The sequence below is a fragment of the Heloderma suspectum genome, chromosome 8 (assembly GCF_057233095.1).
Source record: "Heloderma suspectum isolate Gila_16-S chromosome 8, 16-S_ref, whole genome shotgun sequence".
Lineage (NCBI taxonomy): Eukaryota > Metazoa > Chordata > Lepidosauria > Squamata > Helodermatidae > Heloderma > Heloderma suspectum.
Window position 1 is genome coordinate 42,002,040 of NC_139465.1, and position 26,537 is coordinate 42,028,576.

The 26,537-nt window shown below is 46.2% G+C and overlaps 1 protein-coding gene across 11 annotated transcripts in view; it reads left to right on the plus strand.

Moving 5' to 3' along the window:
- CPNE2 (copine 2) overlaps window positions 1-26,537 on the plus strand; it is a 183,317-nt gene that overhangs the window by 143,187 nt on the left and 13,593 nt on the right. For all 11 annotated transcript variants that reach the window (XM_084812134.1, XM_084812130.1, XM_084812131.1 and 8 more), the window contains 4 exons: window positions 154-213; window positions 8,045-8,178; window positions 9,420-9,474; window positions 23,288-23,339. In XM_084812134.1, coding sequence (XP_084668260.1) covers window positions 154-213; window positions 8,045-8,178; window positions 9,420-9,474; window positions 23,288-23,339 — 301 coding nt within the window. The remainder of the gene's footprint in view (window positions 1-153; window positions 214-8,044; window positions 8,179-9,419; window positions 9,475-23,287; window positions 23,340-26,537) is intronic.

Here is a 26,537-nt window from a genome sequence, read left to right on the forward strand (position 1 = left end):
ATCAAAGATAAAAAGGGGCTTATAATTTTGAACATGTTCTTCCTCTTGCAAATATTGCATCATTTCTGTGAAATCAGCCTTAGATTACACTAAAATTACCCTCCCTCTCTTATCTTCCATCCCACTCCCCAACCCTTTCATGTCCATTTTAAGATCACCAGAGATTACTCCTTCCTGGACTACATCCTCGGGGGCTGCCAATTAATGTTTACGGTAAGGGTTTTCTTTTTCATTCAGTGAACTATAATAAACATAATCATAACATCACAATTGGTGACTCCCAATTAGACTCAAAATTAGTTAAAGCATCAGGAAGGCTCAGTGGTTGGAAATTGGCTTGCTTAGCTCACATATGAGACCCGAGTTGATTTCAGGACCATAGACAGTCATCCCAGAGATAGAATACTGAAAAGCTATTTCAGCACTGACTGGGAGCAACTGGCAGGGTTTCATAGTCAGGCCAGGAGAATATTTCTGGAAGCTCCAGCCCAGTATCTGGCTGTTAAAGGGCCACTAGCCTTTTCCTGTAGTCATTGGCTTTTCTTGGGGAGAGAATGTTGGAGGGGTGAGGAGCCAGTTGGGGACTGCTCCTCAGAAACTCCCTGGTCACAGGCAATAGCACCTCCCCGGGGGTTATGTGGATAGGATATGAAATCCAAGGCAGTGGGGCCCAGTTCCGAGGGACCGGGGATTGGTTCTGGTGCCTCCTCGGAGCCACTGTTTCTGGAGGGCTCCTGGGCTATGACAAATTTTTGTGCTCCTCCATGGCATTGCAGCATATACCCTGTCCCAGTTAAATCTCAAGACTCTTCCAGACTGTAGAGGACTGGCATAAAGCCGATGCTGGGGGGCCCGGGTTTAATCTCTGGGGTCTCCATTGTAAAAGGAACTTGGATAGTAGGGCTGGGGGGAAAAAACCCTCATCGGAGGTCTGGAATTGTTGCTCCAGTCAGAGCAAACCAGTGGTCTCATGGACTTGCCTGGTCTCATTTTATTTATATATGTTTGTTCCTGTAGAGATTTTTGTTGTGCCATTTCAGTGCCCATACACCACTCAGAGTGGCTTACAATAGTTCAAAACTGTATTACAATATAAAACAATACATCTGGTAAAAATACAAAAAACAAATAAAAGCAGAGTAAAATATGTCAGAGACCATAGATAAAATGTAGCTTTAAATAAAACGTTAGTACTGCTGGAATAAAAATGTCTTCACCAGCTGGCAAAAGACAGTCAGAAAGGGGGTCATGTGCACTTCATGGTGCAAGCTGTTCCACTTTATTGGTGCAGCCACTGAGAAGGCCCTGCCTCTAGTCATCATCAGTCATGCCTCCACCTGAGGCAGGATGCAGAGATGGGCTTCTCCTTCTGATCTGAGGGAATGGGCAGGTTGGTATGGGAGGAGGTGATTGCTCAGGTATCTAGGACCCAAGCCATTAAGGGCTTTAAAGGTGATTGCCAACACTTTGGATTGTGCCTGGAAGCAAACTGGCAGATGTTGCAGTATAGGTGTAACATACTTCCATTGGCATGTGCCCACTAGCATCCTTGCTGCTGCATTCTAGACCAAATGCAGCTTCAAAAGACTCTTCAGGGGTAGCCCCATATAGCGCACATTGCACTAAGTCAGTCTTGATGTAACTGAGGCATGTCTTACCATAGCTAGGTCTGACTTCCTTAGGAATGGGTCCAGCTGGTGCACCAGCCTAAGCTGGGCAAAGTTACTCCTGGCCAATGCTGCCACCTGGTCATCCAGATGCAACCCCAAGTCCAGGAGCAACACCCCGCCCCCAGTTGTGAAGCTGATTTTTCCAAGGGGAAGTCAACCCCATCGAGAACAGGTTGAATCCCAGTGCCAGGGACTCTCTCTCCTGGCCAGGAGCACATCTGTCATGTCCAGGCTGAGCTTCAGTTTGTTAGAACTCATTCAGCCCATTACCACCACTGGTTTAGAACCCCAACAGCTTCTTTGATGTTAAATGAAAAAGAGAAACAGAGCTGTGCGTTATCTTCAGACTGGTGGCAATGCACTCCAAACCTTTGGATGACCTCTCTAAGCGGTTCCATATAGGTGTTAAATAAAGTTGGGGACAGAATCAATCCTTGAGGGACACTGGGAGTTGTAGTCCAACATATCTGGAGGGCACGAGATTGGGGAAAGCTGCGATACACTAATAGCTAAGGAACTGAAGAGGGGGGTCCCCAGTTTCACCTTCTGGAACTCCCCCCCACCAAGGAAGGAGTGGAATTAGTGCAGAAGGGTGCCTCCTGTTCTGCCATCAGCTACCCCATATTGAACACATAACAGTGGTCAAAGGGAGCAACCAACATTTCTTTAAAAGAGTTTATATTACACGCTTAAAATTTCCAGAATGCTTTGCAGTCCTTAGCTTGATCTCATAACAGACCTGCAAGGCTCCCATTTTACAGCTGGCAAAGTGAGCCAGAGAGCGAGAGAGAGAGAGAATGATTTGTCCAAGGCTACCCAGTGAGTTCCTGGCATTCAGTCTAGATCAATGTGGTCCAAGTCCATCTCTTTATGAGTACAGGGCATGGTATTCAGGGCACATGAGGCAGCACTTTTGCTGAAGGTAAGCAAGTTTGGGTCTGATCAGTGCTAGGATGGGAAACCACCTGGGAACCCATATATACTGCCTTGAGTCCCGGCGTGGAAGGAAGGTGGGTTATTAACACAAAAAATAATAAAGTAAGACAATGTTGTTGTTGTTGTTCAGTCGTTCAGTCGTGTCCGACTCTTCGTGACCCCATGGCACTTGAAGATGAGAGAAGATGAATGCTATAATGCCTTAGATGCAATTTACTTACTTTGGCTGAATACTCTTTGTGGAAGAACCTTTTTGCTATACACTGCATTTATTGTGTCTGCTTGGATTAAGGCCAGAGTTCTATTTCCTGAATGAAATCATTTGAATACACACCATCCTAGTTCCTCACCTCACACCCCATTTCCACTGAATCAGATCACGAAGGGAATTAAGCTGCTCCAGTAAGGATCTTTTTGATCAGAGCAGCCTTGAGGAGTTTATGACTCTAGTGTGTAGGCAAGCATTGTGGATTTCAGAGTGCTGCCTGTCAGCCCTTACTCTGATCGCAAACAAGGTGTGAAGTACAATAGAAATAGTGACATCAGTCCAGCTATTGGGGTGTAAGGAAAGCAACACTGCTATGCAACCAAGGCAGTTAATTTGGCTGAAAAACTCAAAGCCAGGTGGTGGTTTTTTTCCAGCACATCATCCAGCACATTTTTTTTTCCAGCACATCACTTTCCTCATGAATCCATGTTCATTTTAGGGCCACGGCATCCATGACTTGTTATGCATGCTTCCTCGGTAACCTCATTACTTGAGCTAATGATGAATTATGTCTCAATTAGACAGGCTTGCTGCACACACAAGCAGGGCTCGCCCAAGACACTTTGGTGCACGAGGCAGAAAATCCAAATATTCTCTCACTCATACACAAACACACACACTCTGACACTGCTTAATTATGTGGACCATGATAAACCAGGAGATTCTTTTGTGCACACTTCATTGAAATATCCAGGAGCTGCTATTCAGTGCAGCTCTGACAGGGGAACCTCCTGGTCAGGTCAATAGCCTAAAATTTTGTGGTGAGGGGGCCTAAATTAAGGCTGAGCCAAATTCACTACCCCCATTTACAGTTGTTGAATTGGGGTGAGGCCATTCTGATGGTTTTGGTGGGTTAGGTGTTGAAATTATTTGGATCATGTTGGTGGAAGGGTGTGTCTTTCTTATTTTATCTGTTTAAAAACAAATAATATACTTAGACCCTTAATTAATAATTACTTGTGATTCCCAAAAGGGATCCAATGGTTTTATTATTAGGTAAGTTAGATGAATTGGTAGCATTGAAGAGTGAACAGATGAGTGCAAACATGATGGTTTCAGCTTGGATTCTAATAACAAAATATTTGAAAAAACAGGAAGCGCCATCTCCAAGGGAATGGGAAAATAATATTTGGCATAGAGTATTAATCCATAAGAGCTCATATTATAAAAAATATGGGACAGTCAAGCTACAAACAAGTATTCTAGAAATCACTGGGACAAATTTATTCAGTATTGGCGACAAAAAGAGTAACTATTGGAATATAGAGAAAGAGGTCCCCGAGTGTTGTTTAACAGCTATAATTGATTATAATGCAAGTTTGATTGGGGAAAAAAAGGTAAGTATTGAATTGAATTGAGAAAGTACAGTTATTAATTAATTGTATCAAGATGAAGCTGGACATCTGTCAGAATGCTTTGACCTAGATTCCTGCATTGAGCAGGGGGTTGGACTCGATGGTCTTATAGGCCCCTTCCAACCCTACTATTCTATGATTCTATGATTATTCAATCTAGTTCCTTGCTACTTCTCCTGCAGTGGCTTGAGAGAACCAATGGAGCATACTGAGTTTCTCTGGAACCCAGAGAGGGTAAAAGGGCTGAAGCTTCGATGTCAGTGGGAGCAACTGACCCTGGTGAAAGCAGGCGTTTCCTGAGGGGTTTGTTTCTCACTTTCAGAGGTGGAGGCTGGGGAAAAGGTGGAGCCCAGGCAGGAACGCCACACTGCCCCTAGAACAAGCTGCATTTTTTAAAAAGGGAAGAGCCTTCCACCATGGCCATGGGAAGCTTCCCCTCACCCTAAAAGCATACCAAACACATCCTTCACACCAACCACAATAACTAGTGATTGTGCGGTCTGTGGGAAGACATCACATTTTCTGCATTTCAAGGTATTTTGCCTGGGGTGTTTGAACAATGGCACAATTGTTTGTTTGAAATATTTATATCTCTCCGCTTCCACAGTATTCTCAGGGCAGCTAACAAAAATCAACTATGCTATTTAGAATCAAATATGCTGTTTGAAATACAAAATGCAAGAAAAAAGAAATTACATATCTATAAAACTGCAAAAGCAATCTATAATCCCAAGGCAAAGATAAAAAAAATGATCTAAGCAGACTAAGAAAATAAATTATAAAGTCTAGGTCAGCTTTCCCCAATCTGGTGCCCTCCAGGTGGACTACAATTCCCACATTCCCCAGCTAGCATGGCCATGCTTACTGGAGGTGATGGGAGTTGTATTCCATCATATCTGGAGCACAGCAGGTTGGGGAACACCGGATTGAAGTTCAGGCCCATATTTGGCTTGGTTGATCACAAGTTGTGCAGGTCTGCCATTCTCCCCACACCTTATGGGGGAGATATCATCCAGAGAGCTTTGGATATTGGGCAGAAACCTAACAAATAAATAGCTGGACCCCATGCAGCAACTGCATTTCTTGTCTACAAAATATAAGGGTGAGGAAAGAGGAAGTGCTTTCCCCTAACACTTTTTAAAGAGATGCTAACCCCCTAAAAATGGCCTTTGATTCCAGTAGCTTTGGACGTTTCAGTTATGGCTTGCTTTGACACAAGAAGATCTGAATTCCATTTGTTACACAGCAGAATCTCTGTTCCCTCATGGGCCACCTTTCCCACTGGCTTGATTTTATTGAGACAATCTCGGTTAAAGCTTTTGTGTTTATTCCTCTTGGATGTTTGCGGACATATTACTTGCATGTGATAAAGAGATCTTCCTTTTGTTTTGTGTGGTCCATTTGTGGGATTTGCGTTCCAGGAGGGTCCTCCAGAGCTTTTAAATCTGCCTGTTTCGTGAGGTGAATTGCACACGCATCCCCCACCCCAAACGTCTTCGTTAGAGTGCAGCACGCAAGAGTTTTGTGTCTGCACAAAAATGTAGGACTTAAATTTTTATTTGTTGTTTGGTCTAAAGAGGCATAAAGGGGAAGGGAGGAAGAGTTGCCATAGAAACAGGAATGAGTGCAAGTGTGTTATATATGCTGCTGAACTATTGCATAAAGGTTTGCTGGCACAAAAGGAGGAAATAGTTTATTTGGCATGCAGATAAACAAGCACCCAGAGCCAGAATTGTCTGCCCAAAGCTTAAGTAACTGGTGAGGCTTGTGGTTTTCTCCTGTGGTGTGGTTGGAAGGTATTGGAGTCCTGCAATGACACCGTGTGTCCAAGTGAGTACAAACTGTTTTCCATTGAACAGTGTGGCCCAGTGATGATTCATTATTTCTATAGCACCACCATTGCGTAGGGCACTTTACAAAGTAGAAGAGGACAGGTCCCTGCCCCGTGGAGCTTGCAATCTAAAATGAAACACTAGGGGCGCAATCCTAGGGGATAGGCAGCCCTCCGAACTGGGAGGTGACTTCCTATCCAATGCAGGGCAGGAGAAGCCCAGAGGCGATTGTTCCCTCCGCGCTTCTCCTGCCCTGCATTTGTGGCTAGACAGCCAATTTTGGCTGTCTAGCCGTGGGAAGGCGGAGCGGGGGAGGAGGCTGCCAGACGACACATAGGATGTGTCGTATCGGCATTTCCACCTTCCCCGCCCTGGCACGCCCCCCGGCACGCCCCATTTGAGCCTCTCTGTGCTCCTCTTCCAAGCAGGGAGCGCAGGGCCATTCTGCGCTACCTCGCAGGCAGCACGGAAAAGGGGGAAGGTCGGTACCCGGAAAACCACATATCCTATGGCCACGTAGCCTGACTAGCAGCCATAGGATTTCTCCCTAGGGAGACAATAGAGAATGCTGAAGAAGATGGAGGGATAGATATGTGAAGGAACAGAACTGTCCTCCATTTTTGTATTTAGTTTGGTTTGGGGACGTTATGGGGTTAAGTGTGTGTGTGTGTGTGTGTGTCTGTCTCAGCCAAAAGCTCAAATGTTTATTTAGATTAAAGGAGGCAACATATCTGTTCAGGAAGCCAAAGGTTTGCAGGAGGTACAGCAGAAAGTCAGGAAATAGAAATTTAGGTTGAAGCAGAGAGAAAAGGAGAGAAGGAAGGAAAAAAGACTAGAAAGAGTCAGAGCTGCTAGAACTGGAGAACTTGTTGACAGAGTGTTGGACTTGTGACAGTAAGGAATTACTTGGATAAAATAGGGACACAGTCTACTTAGGTTAGCTGGATGCATTTATCTGTGGTTATTATATTACCCTTTTGCTCGTGTGTGTATCTTTTAATGTGTTATGTGTGTATATTCATTCAGATTTTAAAACTTTCCTATTACCATTTTTCTTCAATAAAATTTAAAACTTTTTTGCTCGAAACTTTGCTGTGGCACAAAGTTTCCAGCAAAAAAGTTTTAAATTTTATTCTTCTTTTTAGGTTACTCACCCCCATGTCTAACAGCCAACCCCCATGCTACCTAAAGTAACGGATGAATAAAACCCAGCTGAAATGGGTCAGATGGGAAACTGCAGCACACAGAGGGGCTGGGTTGGGGGAGACCTCAAGGCCGTGGCACTGGTGACTTGGCGAACTCCTTTCTTGTCCTGGCTGCCTTTCTATAGAGGTTCGGGGGTGGCGAAACACACAGCACTTGGCCAGAATCTGCAAAGGAGCAATAAGAAATGGTGTTGAAAAGGTCACAATTTATCTGCCTGTCATTCAGTTGTTAATGATTCAGGAACTTTGCCAGGAAAAGTTGGCAACTGTGAGTGTCTTCCAGGGAGGATGGTGGCTCTGATGTCAGTGGGACAGTGAATCCACTCTGGGTTTCAGTCAGAACCACTCAGAACTCTAAAGGAGCTCTCCAAGGTGTGAAGCTTGGTGGCTCCAGGTGGCAGAAACCTGGAGCGGATTCACAGTTCTGCTGACATCAGAGCCGCCACCGGTGTTCTTCTCCCACCCCCCTTTGCACATTAGGCTTCCTTGTGGAACAGCCTTCTCCAACCTTGCACCCTCCAGATGTGTTGGACTGCAACTCCCATAATTCCACAATTATGTTGTGTTGGCATCTGCATGGGGGAAGGCTGCGGTAGAAGGAAGAGAAAAAGGAGCATTTTCATTTACATCAGAGCCACTGTGATCCTTGTGGATGTCTTCTCCCAGGAAATGAGAGTTTCCTAGTCTCTTGTGGATTTTCCCAGGAAAAACAGCCCAGTCTTAGCCCATGCAGCTGCTACAGGAGGGGATGTCTAATAAGGATGATCTTTCCTTGCAGGTTGGGATTGACTTCACAGCATCCAATGGGAATCCTCGGGACCCCACATCTTTGCACTACATCAACCCCATGGGAACAAACGAATACCTTTCGGCTATTTGGGCAGTGGGGCAGATCATCCAAGACTACGACACGTAAGTGCTGCCTTCCGTATGGCTGGGGTGGCAACTGCTTAGGGCCCATGGTGCATTTGGCAGTTTGAGAAACTGTCCTGGGCGCCACCACAAAATGGGCGCACTGCAGAGGTCAGCATTGGCCTGTAGCTGCCCGCCATGTTCTTTTCCCATGAATGACTCAGAACCACACATGTGGCCCGGAGGTGTTCATGGGAAAAGAAGATGGGAGCAGCTAGGAGCTCTCACTTAGCTTTGGAGCGATCCCATCTGCCAGTAAGAAACTTTTTAAAAAGTGGAAGGGGTAAGGCACCTTGGTGGGCACCAAGAAAGGTGTCTGAAGGCACACTGGTGCCCACAGGTGCCACTTTGCCTATCCCTGCCCCGAAGGGAACATCTAAACAATGCACCAGATGTCAAATACCTTATCAAATCCGTGGAGGAGAGGCCTATCAAAAGCTAGTAACCACGATTGCTAAGTGGAACCTCTGGATTCAAAGGCACTCCACCTTGATGGCCAAAAACTGCAGAGAGAAAAATCAGCACAAGGCTTATGAGCCTTGGTGTCCTGTTTGTGATCTTCCAGAAGCATCTGGCGGCCACTTAGGAAATGGGATGCTGGCTAGGCGGACTTTGCTCTGAACTAGCAGGGCTCTTCTTAAATCCCCCATGGAACTCTTCAGACTCCCCTTAATCAGTACAGGTCACCATGGTGGAGCATAGTGCTGTTTACAGAACTGTAGAACCAAGAGTCTTGTGGCATTTCAAAGCAGGGGTGATGAACCTCAGGCTTGCGGGCCAAATCTGGCCTGCCTGGACTTCCAACCCAGGCCACCTGGGTTCCGCAGATGGCGATGCCTCCTTCCCCCTGACCACCCATTGTTTGGTGGTTTCCCAGCTTTTGCACATTTTTTTCCTATTCTAAAAGTTAAAAGTGCTTCTCCTAAGGCTTAGATGCTGGCAATAAGAATTTTAAGCTAAAATATGCTGGTATCTTTGGTATTTTGCCCCGTTTTGCCTTTGGCTCCACTACAGTGCGGCTCCTGAAAACTTTTCCGAAATTGAATTCACATCCAGGGTTGAGAGATGTTCAACATCCCTGCCTTAAAGACTAACACATTTGTTATGGCATGATCTTTTGTGGAAACTGTCCACTTTATTAGTGTTTATTTATTTAATTATTCATACCCAACTTATCAACCAAGTTTGGTTCAGAAAGCCCCTTGCTTTCTCATTCTTTTGTTTTTCTGATTCTTTTGTAGAGATAAAATGTTTCCTGCCTTGGGATTTGGTGCCCAGTTGCCACCAGACTGGAAGGTAAATACAGTCCCATTGCTGTGTACTTTTTCATGCCTACAGTGTGCATATCTTTGGGTGGAGTGAACATTTCAGTGATTCCTTCTTGCTTCTAAGTCAAACGGAATGAAAAGAGAGAGGTCACTGTATTGGGACATTGAGGCTAGAAGCATCTGTCAGCTAAGAGTGACATTCCATCTCTGTAACCCCCCCCCCCCGCCCCCTTGTTGGTGTATAGAGTACAATCCATGGTGCAGGTCCCCACAGTTGATCTATAATAATAAAAGGGGATGTGTATCTTGTCTGTCACCACCAAAACAGTGAGACCAAGACACCTAAAATTTGGCATGCATACTAATGGGACCCTAGGAGTGCGCAGCTCAGGGTTATTTTGTTTTTAAAACAAATCAATTGTTCTTAATTAATTCAAATGTGTCCATGTGGTTGAAGCCTGCAGTAACATCAGTCACTAGGGGCAGACATCCCGAAGCAGCACTAGACCTGAGCTGACATTTCTCAGAAGAAATTGTTCTGAGAAAAATTGTGAGATCTTTCTTTCTCTCATGCCCTTGGCCCCTAGAAAATTTTCTCTGAATGTTCTCTACCATGTGCATATGGCAGCTGCCATTATTTTTTATATACACAGCCCTGGATCATTATGGAGGAAACAAAATAGTGGTCAGGTTGCTGTCCCTTGCAATAGCAAAAACACCTTTAGGGGAAAAAAAGAAAGAAGCTGTTTAATTAATTAACAACACTTGTATACTGCTCTACATCTAATAAAATTATTGAGCAATGAACAATAAAAAGGAAGAAAAGAATAAAAATACAGAGTTAAAATCTTTACAGTCCAATTATGCTAGTAAAACCGTTGCTGGTTAATCAAGGAAGGCACGTTTAAATAAAAATGTCCTAAGTTATATGTGGGACAAACTTCTAGACCACTCAGGCTAAGAATCACAGAGCACAAAGAAGGCTTTCCACCTCCTGGCAGACCAGTTATTTCAGGATCAGGGTCCTTGTTAGAACTATTAGCCCAGTATGTAGTTTTCTTTCTCTCGCCAACTGAAACTTCTGCAACATTGTACATTAAAGACACTAGACATTTTATTCAACAGGTTGAGGGCCTTAGTCTGGGTGCTACCACATAAATAAAAGTGCCTTCAGCAGGTACCAAAAACAAAACAACATCGGCACCTACCTGAGATCAACAGGCAGGGCAAGGGAGCCATTACACTGCAGGCTCTACTCTGAGTAGACTCCAAACTGACCACCAGGAGCCCCTCATCTCATGACCTCAGTAACTGGGCAGGCTGGTAATGGTGCTAATGGCGAGCCTCAGCCCCAAGAAACTTGGAGAATTTCTCCTATCCCTGATGAAATTTATGGAAATTTGTTCACAGTTTCCCTGAGCTTTTCTGCCTGCAAATCCTGTGGAGAATTTTGAGAGGCCCTTTGGGCACATCTGTCCTGCTCTAACTGGGTCACACTCTGTGCTAGGCAAATACAAGGTGAATCCAATAGGCAAGTCAATTAAGCCAGCAAGTGGTCAAGCACAAAGGTTTCAATCCAGACTAAGGCAGAAGTGGTCAAGATATAGGCAGTGGTCAAAGCACAGTGTTACCAGACAAGTACGTGATTTCTAGAAGGTCTGAGGTGCAGCCAAGGTCAAAACATAGGAGAGTAGTCAAGCAGAAATGGAGTCCAAAAAGCAGAGTTAAGCAGGAGTCCAGAGGTCAGTAGCACAGAGTTTCACTCTCAAGGCAAGGTCAAGGATACAGGACACTGGAGCTAAAGGTAAGACACTGATCCAACAATGGCTAGACTGAAACTGAAAGCTTACATAGCCAGAGCTTCCTGGGCCCCACCTAGGGCTCAGCTGCAGTTAGGGATGGTGCAGGCGCCTGACTGGGTCCCCCCCACCAAACCACATGAGTGCTTGGGACTTATTGGACCTGTCTGCTCACGCCCAGCAGCCGTCTGTCTTCCTTTCAAGCCGCCATCTTTTATGCAAGATGGGGCTCTATATTTTTGTGTATTTGCTGTTGTGCACAATGGCAGCCGTAAAGGGCCATTTCCACAACGTTAGAGGCCTCTAACGTTGTGGAAATGGCCCTTTACAGCCGCCACTGTGCACAAGAGTAAATATGTGAAAATACAGAGCTCCATCTTGCATAAAAGAAGGCGGCTCACATGGAGCTGTGGGCAGCTGTGGCGCACGCCCAGACAGCCCTCCGAGCCCTCCAGTGGCTCGGGCAGCCTGGCTCGTGCGGGCCAGCGGCTGCTGCTCGGGCACCCGCCAAGCACGGACTCCAGCGACTCCGTCCACCCCTAGCTGCAGTTTGTTGCAGGCCCTCTGGCAAAAGTCCTACTTGTGGGGAGGGCCTTGCTCTTGAGGGGTCTTTTCCTCTTGAGGAGTCTTTGTAATCAAGCACTCCTTCTCAAAGGAGCCCTCCTGGCCCACCTCTTAAGGTGCCAACGCTCTTGGGGACTAGGTGGCCACCCAGCCTCTGCCTCAGAGGCGGAACTCCCCTCCTCCTGTGGGGATGGATCTGCGGTCATCTCCCCTGAGGGCCCAGGCTCCCCCAGGTCAGACAAGGAGGAGGAGGATTCCTCCAGCAAGGGAAGACTTCAGCTCCATTTGGGCAGGCAGCAACAGAGCAACCCCTTTTTTGTGCTCGTGTCGAGGTTTAGAGACATTCTTTTAGTTTAGGCTGCTGTCCTAATGGCTAAGAGTTCCAGTAGAAATCAGTGTGCATTGATTTCTATTGTCCTCCTGCCATCAAGACGGCGGTTTGGAGTACTGTGTGCCCTGTGAACAGAGGTTCTGGTGATGATCACTGCAGGATCAGGCACCCTGTGTACTGCCTGGGAGTGACTCGTCCCCTCTTTAAGCATGAAATGTTATGTCTGCCTGTCACTTTCCTCCTTTACGATGAATTCAGTAAACATCTTTCAGTTCTGAAAGTGTCCAATTTGTTGTTCCTGAGGGTAAAAAAATCATTTTTTGACATTTTAATAGGACTTGAAACAAAGTGAAAAAAGTGAGATGGGTGACATGCTGCTTTGTTTCTGAACATTCAATTTAGGAAGTGTTTTTTCCCCCTTCCCAAATAAAGTGGCAATCTGGGATTAGGGTTTCTTTTCATACACAGATGGGTGGGAGGGTGGCACATTTCAGTATTACATGTGAATAATCAGTCGAAGATTTAAGAAACATTTGGTACCTTGTGAATTGGCGAGGCTTTAAACAAGCAAAAATGCCAGGATGCAGGACACGAAAAGGTCTACGGCTCTGCTTGGCGCTGTAGGACTTTTTTCTCTCTAAACTTCCGTGGGATTGCTCCCTAATTGATTGACAAGTCTAGTATTAGTTTACATGGATTCTGCTATCAGAAACCCTAACTCTGCAACTGGATCTGGTAAGTATAGGGTGGCCCTGTGTCCTCTTTTACAGAGGGCCGTCCTCTATTTGAAGGGCTGTCCTCTCCAATTCCAGTTTAAAGATGAAAAATAATCAGAACTGTTGCCCATCACCAGTTAGTCCCTGAACAGCAGGCTGAACCGGGAGCCACACAGGTAACCTGGTCACACTCTCCTCCACTATGGTGCAAATTTTATGCAAACCACGGTGCTTTTTTTAGTGATGCATTTCCTCTTTGGGGGCAATTCATGGGTGGGTACCCTATAAGCACAGTAGCTCTGTGAACCTAACATTCCCGCTCAGAACCTATTAATCAGACAAGTAACCTCGCCATGTTCCCTCTCCTTCCAGCTGGGCCCAGTGACTCACTTCCCTAAATCTTTAGCCTGCCTATATATATATATATATATATGTATGTATGTATGTATGTCCATAATGCTTGTCCGAGAAGGTAGTTAATGGTCTATAAATCTGATTTAGTCTCCAGCCAGAGAACAGTGAAATTTCTTTCTGGTGTCTCTGATGTGTTGTTAGAGATTATCTGACACAACAAGCAGAATAAACTATCTGTTTTTATCTGTTAGAGGTGATGGCTGGGTACCTTTCGGGAAACCAGACCACCATTCAAGAACCCTCTGTTTATCTTAGCTTAGGAAATCTTTTGCGCATAAGGATGTCTGCCAGAGACTTCAGGGTGGAGGCAGCGGAGAGTGGTGGCTCTGATGTCAGTGGGGCAGTGAATCTGCTCCGGGTTTCAGTCACAGCCACTGAGGTGCAAACCACCTTGCCTAGCTCCGTTAGAATTCTGACTGGTTCTGACTGAAACGCGTGGGGGTGGGTGGGGGTGGGCATTCTGAAATTGTACCTTGCGTTGGGAGCGCTGTTTGAGCTGAAAGGGGATTCATAAAATGGAAACCATTTTTTTTAGTGTGCGGGATGGGGGAGACCAAGACAAAGGATGAGGAAGGCAAAAGCAGCTGTCCTAGCTGCTCAGACCAGTGAGCAAGCTTGACCCAAGACCTTTTATTTATTTGTTTACTTGTTTATTTGTTGATTTAAAATTATATTTAGGCCACTTTTATGGGTGGAATCTCCCTAAGGTGGCATAAAAGATTTATTAAAAACAAACCCAAAACAAATGGATGAAATAACAATTATCATTAAAAATTCTATAAAAACAGAGGTTACCAATAAAACCAGAAGCCCAAGAACCACTTTTATAGTGTTTAACGTGACCCACACTGAGCTGTTGGTGCAAATTGGTTCCGAGGCCGGTGCCACCGCTCTGCCTCCTCTTCCCTCCTTTGCTCAGAGCTGGGAGTTGGCAGCACACAAGTTAATTCTCTCCCTGGCATCCCTTAGGTCAGCAGATTGAGAACCTTGATTCTGACACCGAGGCTCAGGTTGAAACCCTTGGGTTTTCATCTCAGGCTAAGATCATGTTTTCAGCCAGCCTTGCCACAAGAAATGTTAGGCTGCACTGTGGGGAAGTATTTTAGGTTGCAATTTCAGATGTGGATCCCCTCCCCTTTACCCATCATGACCACAACATTTGCAGTAGCATACCTGTGTTCCTCGCAAAGTATCCTGATAGTGTACCCAGCTGATAGGAGTGTAGAACAGGGAGCTGGGAGGCCTGGCTTTAATTTTTTTGATCAGCCATAGTCTCACCAGTAGGCTCTTGGTCAAGCTATCTCTGCCAAGGTTCTGTGAATTAGTTCAGTTTAACAGCCAAAGGCCTGAATGCATATAGATTTTTCTGTTTGCCAATCAAAACTCTTCCCCCCTCCCTTTCTTTCTTGCAAATTGGACAAGCAGTTGAAGAGAGAGGGATACTTAAGTCTAGTACATTGGGCCTCAGCTGGTGGGTTGTGACCCAAAACATGACCTAAGTTGGGTTGCAGCCTGTGATAAGCTGGGTTGCACCAGTTACACTGACCCTGCACATGGTAAATAAATTAAGAAGTGGGTCACATAATTAATGTTTGGGCTAAAGGCGGGTCCAAGGTCTGAACAAGTGGAAGACTATTGACTAGCATACTGTGACAGATTTGTCCTTGACTAGGGATATTATGATATGGGATTTTTCTACTTAGCTTTGAACATGGATCAGCAGGTAATATATCCCATGCCATATTCCTGGTACAAAGTCTCACCAAAGAACTGTTAAGTTTACAGTATTCCTGGTATCAACGCGTAGAGTTTTTAAAATAGATTCAGAGATCAGGTGTGTCTTTTTATCTTTTACTTTAAAATCTTAAGCAGTCTTTTACATTTCATGATGTAAGACCATTGAACGTACAAAGATACAAAGTAGTTGCAAGCAAAATGCAATTTAAAATATTCTCTTCCGTAGATTTATTGTTTCACTTAGTACACTATTTCATGTTCATTTATTTGTGTCATAACCGGAACATGTACAATAGTACGTACTCAGTTATTCTTTCCCCCCAACTTTCTTATCTGATGACCCTGTTACTCCTTTCCCGAATTCATCTGGGAAAATGTTGACTTTCCCATAGCAAGTTCCTAGGTCAGTGAAACGTTCAGTCAAAACTCTCAGCCTGTTAGCCTGAATGCTTCTGCTAGAATGCCTTTGTTAGAATCAAACTGATCCAAATTTCGTTTATCTTCATAAAAGGAATATATCTTAACATTCCATTGCTTGTTTATGAAAATCATAGCTTAGGACAGTTTTGCAGAGAATAATGTGGAAGACCAAATAACTCTTTACATTGGATAAACTGCCGCCACCACCAACACCAGGCCTTCCCTGTGGACTTCTGCCTGGCAGACTGCCAGTCCCTGCAGGACCAGGCCCCCAGGTACCGAGCCAGCTGTGCTGCTTCCACCTGCCCCTTCCTGGAGGGGCTACATAAGCTGGCTGGCTGAGGTGGCCTGGGAGAGCCAGGACCTGCAGGAGAAGCTGCCACCATTGGGAAGAGGCATGCCTGCTGCTGCCGGGCCTGTTGCTGCTGCCACTGCCACCAACACCAGGCCTTCCCTGTGGACTTCTGCCTGGCAGACCGCCAGTCCCTGCAGGACCAGGCCCCCAGGTACCCAGCCAGCTGTGCTGCTTCCACCTGCCTCTTCCTGGAGGGGCTACATAAGCTGGCTGGCTGAGGTGGCTTGGGAGAGCCAGGACCCGCAGGAGAAGCTGCCACCATTGGGAAGAGGCATGCCTGCTGCTGCTGGGCCTGCTGCTGCTGCCACCAACACCAGGCCTTCCCTGTGGACTCCTGCCTGGCATTATTTTTAAGGGGATTTTTAATTGTCTTTTTTAATTGTTTTGTTGTTGTTTTGTTTTTTAATTTCTGGGGGATTGTGTTGTGTTTTTAGGGGTGGGTAGCCTGCCTGATAGGCGGGAGCGAGGGGGCATGTGTCCACCTGATGGAGGCAGTGCGGGGACCTTTGGGGGCCAGAACATACCGAGGCTGGGCGGCAGGTGCTGGCGGAGCGCTAGGGGCAGGCCATGCCAGGTAAGGGGAACAAGGGAGAGATGTGTAGTATCTGTCCCCTGCTCCGGGCCTGTCCAGAGCCAAAGGATGGCTGGGGGAGGCATGACCCCATCTTCTGGCCTTCGTTTGCTGCTCTGCAATGCCAGGTCTGTTACCCAGAAAACCTCCCTCATCCATGACATGATCCTGGATGAGGGTGCAGACCTGGCATGTATTACGGAGACCTGGCTGGCCGAGGCTGCTGCTCTGACCCTTGCAGCCATGTGTCCAGCCGGATTTTCGTATGCACAGCAGCCGAGGGCTGGGGATCGGGGAGGGGGAGTGGCAGTTATCTACCGAGAGTCCTTGGTCTTCACCAGACCCCCTCCCCGGGAGACCAAGGTTGCTGAGTGCATGTACTGGAGGTTGGGCCCGAAGGGCAGTCAGGGGATTCTGCTCGTGTACCGTCAACCCCGCTGCACAACTGACTCCCTGGCCGAGGTGCTTGAGGTGGTCTCCGATGTGCGTGTACAGTCCCCTAACTTACTGGTGTTGGGGGACTTCAACGTACATTCGGAGGCCATCCTCGCAGGAGCACCTCGGGACTTCATGGAGACCATGGCCTCCTGGGAGCTGCACCATATTCTAACTGGGCCCACCCATGTAGCCGGTCATGCACTAGACCTTGTGTTTGTTTCTGGAGAAGCGGGGAGTGATCTGGAAGTCGGGGGTATATCCACCACCCCCTTGTCATGGTCAGATCACTATCTGGTGACGTTGGACTTCTTGGTTCCACAACCCCTCCGCAAGGGTGGAGGACCCATTAAAATGGTCCACCCCAGGCGTCTTATGGATCCAAATGGATTCCTGAACACGCTTGGGGATTCTCTGGGGCACGCCAACGGCCACTCGGTCGAGACCCTGGTGGGTGGCTGGAATGCCGCAATCACTGGGGCATTAGATCAGGTGGCTCCGAAACGCCCTCTCCCCCTGAACAGGGCTCGGACTGTACCATGGTTCAGTTCGCGGTTACGAGCTCTGAAACAGGAGGTGGGATGGCTAGAGCGCCGGTGGCGGAAGTCTCGCTCCAAAGACTATCAGACATGGGCTAGAGCTGTATCTTCAGCCTATCACGTGGCGGTGAAGGCAGCAAAAAAGGCATATTACGCTGCCTCTATCGTGTCTGCAGAGTGCTGTCCCAGGAGGCTGTTCCAAGTGGTCCGGAGCCTGGTCGGTCCTGTGGCTCCGGAACCACTGGACCATTCTAAGGCCTCCTGTGAGGCCTTGGCAAGGCACTTTGCAGATAAAATTGATCAAATTAGGTGTGTTACTCTGCACGCTGTGGATACAGTTAGTGAGCAAGAGGTGGCCTATGGCAAACCAGTTTTGTGGGATTGGTTCCAGCTTCTTCTTCCTGATGAAGTGGACAAGGTGCTTTCATCTGTAAGGCTGACCACCTGCTTACTTGATCCTTGCCCATCTTGGCTCATTATGGGCTGCAGAGAGAGACTGGGTAAGGGGATCAGGGCAGTGGTGAATGCCTCCCTTGAGGAGGGAGTGATGCCATCAGCCCTCAAGGAGGCAGTGATAAGACTGCTCTTAAAGAAGCCCTCCTTGGATCCCCAAGTTCTGAACAACTTTTGCCCAGTCTCAAATCTGCCATTTTTGGGCAACGTGATTTAGCGGGTGGTGGCAATGCAGTTGAAGGCACACTTGGAAGAAACTGATTATCTAGACCCATTTCAGTCAGGCTTCAGTCTTGGGCATGGGACAGAAACGGCCTTGGTCGCCTTGGTAGATGATATGAGGAGGGCCCTGGATAGGGGTGAATGCGCCTTCCTTGTTCTCCTCGACCTCTCAGCGGCTTTTGATACCGTTGACCATGGTATCCTCTTGGACCGCCTGGAGGGGTTAGGGATTGGAGACACCGTATTGCGGTGGTTCTGGTCCTTCCTCTCCGGCAGGTACCAGAGGGTAGCACTGGGAGAGGAGGTTTCGGACCCGTGGCCACTCACTTGTGGGGTGCCACAGGGTTCCATCCTCTCCCCGATGCTATTTAACATCTGTGTGAAGCCGCTGGGGGCTATCGTCAGGAGGTTTGAGGTGCGGTGTCATCAATATGCGGATGATACGCAGCTCTACCTCTCGTTCAAATCTTCACCAAGGTTGGCCGTAGAATCCCTGTCCAAATGTCTGGAGACGGTGAGTGGCTGGATGGGGCGGAATAAGCTGAAGCTGAACCCTGACAAGACCGAGGTACTTTTGGTGGGAGACAAGAGGAGGCTGGGGGATGTTGACCTGGTGTTGAATGGGGTATGGCTACACTTGAAAGACCAGGTCTGCAGCCTGGGGGTCATTTTGGACTCCCAGCTATCCATGGAGGCTCAGGTGTCAGCTGTGAGCTGGACAGCGCTGTATCTACTCTAACTGATACGGTGGCTGCGCCCCTTCCTTCCCGACCATCTGCTCCCATTGGTAGTACATGCCCTGGTCTCCTCTCGTTTAGACTACTGTAATGCGCTCTACGTGGGGTTACCCTTGAAGACAGTTCGGAAGCTGCAGCTGGTATAGAACGCAGCGGCTCGCCTGATTAAAGGCAGCCGCCGGTGAGATCACATCACTCCAGTGCTGAAGGAGCTGCACTGGTTACCAGTTGTTTTCCGGGCCAAATTCAAGGTGTTGGTTTTGACCTTTAAAACCCTATATGGTTCTGGCCCAGCCTATCTTAAGGAGCGCCTCCAGCAACACCAGACAGGCTGCTTAACAAGATCAACCTCGGATGGCCTTCTCTCTGTCCCGTCAGCCAGGACAGCTAGGCTGGTGGGGACGAGGGAGAGGGCCTTTTCTGTGGTGGCCCCCACTCGGTGGAACTCCCTCCCTAGGGAACTCCGTCATGCCCCCTCTTTAATGAGCTTCCGTCGTGCATTAAAAACGTGGTTGTTCAGGCAGGCATTTGGGGTGGGTTAGGATATTTTAGAAAATGTTTTTACTGTAGAATTTTATTGTTTTAAACTGTTTTATTGTACGTTGTACATCACCCAGAGTGGCTGGGTGACCAGCCAGATGGGCGATTAATACATTTAATAATAATAATAATAATAATAATAATAATAATAAATATTTGCAAGGTAGCCTACTATGCAGGTTGGTGCAGGAGTCTTGCAAGATGCAAAGGCTTCTGGGGCAAATATTTGTCACAGTATTTAGCAAATTAGGGTGCAGTCCATTGCATGTTTAGACAGAAAAAGTATTCTACAACTCCCAGCATTCCCCAGCCAGGGAATGGGGCTGAGGAATGCTGGGAGTTGTAGGACTGTTTTCTGTCTAAACATGTTTAGGATTGTGCCCTTAATAAATATTTGAAAGTGTGCCTTTAGGTGTATTTTTTTTCAAATCTTGGGATTTGATGTCATTATAAAATTTTCATTAACCCATGATGGTTATTTTCAAACCGCCTCTGTGAATTATTACCCCTCTCCCTTTTTTAAACATTTTCTCTTAGTTTTTGCCACATCCATAACCTCGTGAATGGTAATCTGCATTCCCAATGGGCGGCATGTAACAAAGTCCAAATGTGGCTATTGTACAGTGGGGACCAGAATAGAAACGGGGCTGATCGTTAAAGATAAGAGACATATAAATCATCATGCTTTGTTCTCTTGATGCTCTTGTTGCCATGGCGTCGCAGAATGCTTTCAAAGAACTGATATGAATAAGATATTCAGCATGCAAAGAGTCATGTGGGAAATGTCAGAGAACATCTTGAAATGCTAACCACCCCGTAAGAAGAATGTCTAGAAGCTTTCTCTGTAGAGGCTGTAAGGAAAGACTACAAACTCCTGTAGATTAGAATCCATCCATGCATATCAGGGGCGGTGAACCTCAGACCTACCGACAAAATCTAGCTGGCCTGGGATCCCAATCCGGCCCTCCAGGTTTCCCCAGATGGCCATGCCCCCTTCCACTGGTTCCACTACTTTCCCCCGACCACCAATTATTTGATGGTTTCCTGCACCCCCCTTCTAAAAAGTTGAAATGCCTCCCCTATGGTTTAGTTACTGGCAGTGAGAGCTTTAAGTTAAAATATGTGGGTATTTTTGGCCCCGCTTCCTTTGTCTTTGGCCCCTCCCACGGCTGGAATGTGGCTCCCAAGAGCTTCTCTGGAATGATATTTGGCCCTCGGCCCAGAAGAGGTTCGACATCCCTGATGCTTCATTCCAAAACAGAAGGCATCTCCCTCCACCTTACTGGAAACTGTGGCTGCTGCATCCATCTGGCCCATTCGTAATTCTTTCTCAATGTCCTTTTTATTTGCTCTCCCCCCCCCCCACCTCCTAGGTGAGTATTTATGGAAAACATGAGATGATGAGTGTTGTGTGATGTGAGGACCTGACCCCAGGTTGTAACAGAGTGATCTTGTTTAGGGCTTCAGCCAGCCTAGAACAGGATCCTTGTAGAGCTGGTCAGGGCTTCCTAGGCTGGGTTGGGCGAGTTCGAAATGGGGGAAAGGAAAAAGAACACCCTTCGAAGCTTTCCCTGCACTGGGCTATGTAGTACCAAAGGATTCTGTTTGGGGCGGTCCTCATATAGTGCACAAAGGAGGGTTTTTTTTAACCTCACGGCTCACATTCCCTCAGCCCTAATGCTGATCACTACAATACCATAAGCTCAGTACTGTACACTGTACCATGCTATACTTAAAATCGGCTTACATACACTAATGAATTCTTTCTTTCTTTCTTTCTTTCTTTCTTTCTTTCATTCTTTCTCTCTCTCTCTCTCTCTCTCTCTCTGTGTGTGTTTCTCTCTTTCCTTTTTTGCTTTATCTGTCTTTCCTACTTTTTCCTTCCTTCCTTTCTCTTTCTTCCCTTCTTTTTTCCTTTCTTTCCCTTTTGGAATTGATCAGTGTTCCATGGTGTCTTAAATCTGGGGCCATGGCAGGAACCGTAGGCACAAATACAGATATAAGGACATTTCTCTAATGGAAAGCAAAACAAAAACAAGATTACTGAGTACATTAAGCACACTGTTCACATTTATGCAGTTTGCTTAATTCATAACACAGGGCTCAGCTGCCCTCAACATTCCTTAGGTCCTGAAGGTCACACACATCCTAGTTGGGCCTATTTGTTGGTTGTTGTTTTTTAAAATTTATTTTTCTTCTAATTTACAAGCTAATCTTCTGTGTATCTGGGCAGTTCCCTGAGTACGCAGAAGCCACAAAAGGACAAAATGAAATGGGAGCTTCAGTGGACAGGTGTGTCTGTGTCACAACTTGATGCAGCCTCCAACCTGACAATTTGTTATCTTTTTGTTTGTTTATTGCATTTATATCCCGCCTTTTTTCCTCTTGCAAGGAACCCAAGGCGGCTTACATGATCCTCCTCCTCTCCTCCCAACAACCCTGTGATGTAGGTGGGGCTGAGAGTCTGTGACTGGCCCAAAGTCACCCAGTGAGATGAATGGGGACTAGAACCCAGATCTCCCAGCTCCCGGTCCAACACTCTCACCACTACACCACACTGGATATTTTTCATGGAACTTCAGCTTGTTGAGAGGTGCACTGAAGTTCTGTCTTGAATTGCAAAGATGCTGCAGAATATGTTGGCCCCATTATTACTGTCAGTTGTTATGTGGACAAGCAAGATGAGTGGTGTAATGGAATCGGGGCCCACAGGGTTGAACAGGGATGGTGACCTCATTGCCCCCCCCACCCCCAGATTCCCTGTTCCTTCTGAACTTAGTCGAAATCCTCACAGTAGCTGGGAGGAAATGGATTTTGCCAGTAACAATATATTGTTATGAGCTGTCCCTTTTGGGGTGGCTTGGTCTTGAATGGGTAATTAAGACCTACTGGCTTTACAAAAGACCTACAAAAGACATATAACACACATGGATCATCGACATGTCATGATGATTGCCTGCACTTCAGAAGCTACCACTATACCACTGAGCAGGATATAAGCAAAAACTGAGGATAGTGCATTGTGCCATGGAACAATCTTTGGTGGGGGATGGAAGACTCCTGAACTTCAAGAGAGGCGATAGTGAGCCTGCGGGCAGAAACTGTCTTATTATTAATCTTAGTATGCTGCTCTGGGAGTATTTTTCGGCTAAAGAAAGAGGTAAAAATGCGTTAAGCAGTGGAGCCAGGGCTCACAGGGATGCAGGACCAGCATTTTTTTAGTAGCAGGGATGCTGATGTCATCTGCCACCTCCCTTACAGTCCCCTGTTCCCTCTGAGCTTAGCTGCGATCTTCACAGTAGTTGGATAAAATTGGATTTTCCCAACAACAATATACTGCTCCTTGTAGTATTTTGGGGTGCCTTGGTCTTGAATGGGCAATTAAGACCCATTTTAGTTTTTACAAAAGACCTGCTCCTAGCAGATGAAAACTCCTAGAACTGGTTTGTTGATATGGCTCAACACAGCTGCCTGCAATTTTGTACTTTCCTTGGAGGATTGCCATGATATGCAACTGCACTTCAACATTTACCGCTCCTCATCATCATGGCGATCACTCGTGACCGAGTAAGATTGTCTTCCGGGGTAGAGTCTTAGCAGTGGGTCTGCAGGTGGCTGTGGATCCACACAGCCTCCCACAGGGAGGACATAGGTTTCCAGGTGGAAGGCGGTCACGGTGAGGATTTGCTTGACGTGCCTTCCGCTGGGCTCGTTTCTCCCTTTCGCCCGTACTCGTGCTTCTTCAAAGCCCATAGCAACTTTAATATAGGCTGACCTCCAGCTGGAATGCTCATGGGTTAGAGCTTCCCAGTTCTCAATGTTTATTTACCACTACACCACTGGTGTTAAATAAATGAATGAATGAATGAATAATAAGCATCAGGTCTGGGGCTCAAATGGATGAAACAATCAAAGGCTCGCCTTGAAAGTTTGATGTCTGGCATGTTTCATGAGCTGTTTGTAAGAGGACTATTTTTAATCCCTGATTGTCTTTATTTCCCCTTCCAGGTTTCTCATGAGTTTGCCATTAACTTCAACCCTACCAACCCTTTTTGCCTTGGTAAGTTTACGTATGATCTCTCCCTGAGAGCTCAAAAGCAAGATCTCAGAGATTCCCAACCATTTGAAAAGACACAAAAGCCCTTATTTGTCATTCAGGCTGATAAGGAAACAAAGGGACCTTAATACTTAAGAGGTATCTGAAACACTTATAAAAGAAAAAAAACCCTTTATCAAGGGAGGAATCAGGTCTCCTAGTAACGTGAGCTCCAAAGTTCTGTGAATAGATTGAATGTGAAGCACTTATTTTAATAAAATATATAAGTTAATTTTTTTACGGATATCAAAGCTAACTGGCAATTAAAGTAAAAAGATGGAAAAGATAAAACTTTAAAAAATGATGATGCTCACCTTTGTTTGTTTGTCTCCATGATATTGGTCTGGCTAGATAGCCTTTAATTCTTGGTTACAGGAAAAATACTTTGAATTTCACCTAAAAAAGAGTGTTCTAGACACATGTTTCAGACAGAGAAAGAGTATGTCTCCTTCCTATGGCTTCCTGGGCATTCTTGCCCAAGAGGAAGTAGGTTCCCTGTCCAGTACACAAAAGGAACTCTGTATACTACTTACCTATGCTCAGAGATACCTAGGCACTTTGCAAATTCACACCCTCCTTTGGATTTGAGCACCACACCCTAGAGTCGGACACAACTGGTTGGGGACACCTTTACCTTTTTTTTTTTTAGAAAACTTGTAGCCCTCCAGATGTTTTGGCCTACAACTCCCATCAGCCCTAGCCAGCCTAGCCAAGGGTGGGGGATGATGAGGGCTGTAGGCCAAAAACATCTGGAAGGGCATAAGTTGGCCACGCCTGTGTAAATAGGCAACACCCTTTCATCTAGAAGTGGGAGCGATCAATCCACTTTGAGATATATAAACCAATAAAAAATGACAAGTCAGATGGAAAATTGAATCTCTTCTTTGTGAAGTGTTGTTGAATAATCACACCTGGGCTTACAGGAGGACACCATCCTCTTTATCTTAGTCATTCACACACCACAGAGCTTATCAGGCCAGGAAGCCAGACATCCTTGCAACTAAGTATACTGGTTAACAGCACATATTTTGCAGGCTGATGGGGTTTGAAATGCATCTGCCATGGGAACCAACTTCAGTGCACAATGAGGAACTGCAGACACACAGATACTGGACCAGTTCCAAACAAGGTTTTTAGGCCTTCCAAATTAGATTCTTTTGACCAAATTTTTAAAGATACAACTTATTTCTGTTGTGCACACACACAGGCACACCTTTGCTTCCAAGAGGTCAACCAAGATTCAACCTAGAAGGTCCCACATTCAGTTCCTCTTAAGAGTTTAAGAAGCAGGGCTGGAAAGACTTCTGTCTGCATCCCCGGAGAGCTGCTCATATTCAGAGTATTTATTTCATTTCTATATCACCCAATAGCCGAAGCTGTCTGGGCAGTTCACAGAAATTAAAACCACAAAGTACAGCATAAAACAATATAAAATATGAAAGCTTAAAATTACAATATAAAAGTACAACCAGAATAAAATATAGCGGCAATGCAGAGATTTAAAATACGGATTTAGAAGAGCAGAGCTAAAAGAGTGCTAAAATGCTGGGAAAATAAAAAGGTCTTCACCTAGCACTGGAAGGAGTACAACATAGGTGCCAGGAGAACTTTTCTAGAGTAGACAATAATGGGCCAGATGGACCCTTGTATAACGCAGGTTCATGTGTTCCTTATTTCCAGATGCCCTGAAGTACAGGATATAGTCAGTAACTGAGTGTATGTAGACTGGAAACCATTCAGGTGACATATCTTCACCATGAGTAGTTACTACAAGAGGGTCAGTAGTATACAGATCTTGGGAAGGCATAATTGCAATGCCAAGTGATTTCTCATAAAGAACCAAAGCAACTCTGTCCAGACATATAACAAGAACAGAATTAATACTATCTTACCTCTAATAAATCAGAGAAGATAATTATGGTTTAAAGCAGAGGTGTTGAACCTTAGGCCCATGGGCCAAATTCAGCCTGCCTGGGTCTCAGTCCAACCCTCTGGGGTTCCCTGGATGGCCACTCCCCCTGGCCCCACCCCCTTTCCCCCCAACTGCTAATTGTTTGGTCGTTTCCCAGCTTTTGCTCATCCCCCCCCCCCAATTCTAAAAGGTTGAAATGCCTCTTGTAAGGCTTAAAACAAGGTTCAACACGCTTGGTTTAAGGGCAGCAAAACTGCAGATAAAATTAAGCCATATTCTAAAAATGTGCTTGAAGGTGAACAGGTAGATGTGACATAAATGGCTGAATCAATGCTCTGAAAATAATGGAATCACTTCATCCTTTTACTAGCCTTGAATCTGAGTAAGAAATAAGGAGTGAACAATAGTGGGTTGTTGTTGTTGTTGTTATGTGAATTTACTATTAAAATTGTGAGTTGTTCTGTCTCCCCAGTCCTAATCGGTGATGAACATGTAACTTCCCAGAGTTTCCCTTCCCCAGGAGATGGATTATGTAACAGCAACCGTGTGCCTCCCTAACGGCTTCAGATCAATAAGCCTTCTGGCACCATAGACTAGATTATAGCAGGCAGGCAGCAGTATGGCTTTGTGGCTAGAGTTCTAGGCTAGGGCATGGGAAACCATAGTTCAAACCTGGCTCCATCACGCAACTTACTGGGAGACCTTGAGCAAAGCACTACCTCACAGTGCGTCATCATGCTGAAACACCACTCTGAGCTCTTTAGAGCAGGGATGGGCAACCGCTGTCCTGTCGAGGGCTGCATTCCCTCGCGGATAATCTGTCAGGCTGCACGTTGGTGATGGGCAGTGTTGAAGCTAGCAGGGTCAGAGGCAAAAGTGGGTGAGTCACCCCTTTTCTCTTTCTTCCATCCCCTTTTTTCAGTGCCCCTCTTCCTTCCCATTCAGCAGTCCGCCAGGGAAGGAACAAAGAGCTCTTGCCAGAGGTATGAACTGAATGCATGTAGAGGGCTTTTGAAATGAGGCTGAGGGCCACATGACATTAGGTTGAGGGCCACATTGAGCTTACCCACCCCTGAGGAAAGAGCAGGATGCATGACACAAATAAGGACCTGGGAATTGCCTTTTTGAATTAGACGAGGGGTGGGCAACCTCTGAGAGTCCATGGGCCAATTCTTTCCCTGGCATTTGCTGGGGGCCACACCCTGCCCCCACCACACCACCGAATTTGCTATGGAAGTTCAGCGGTGCAG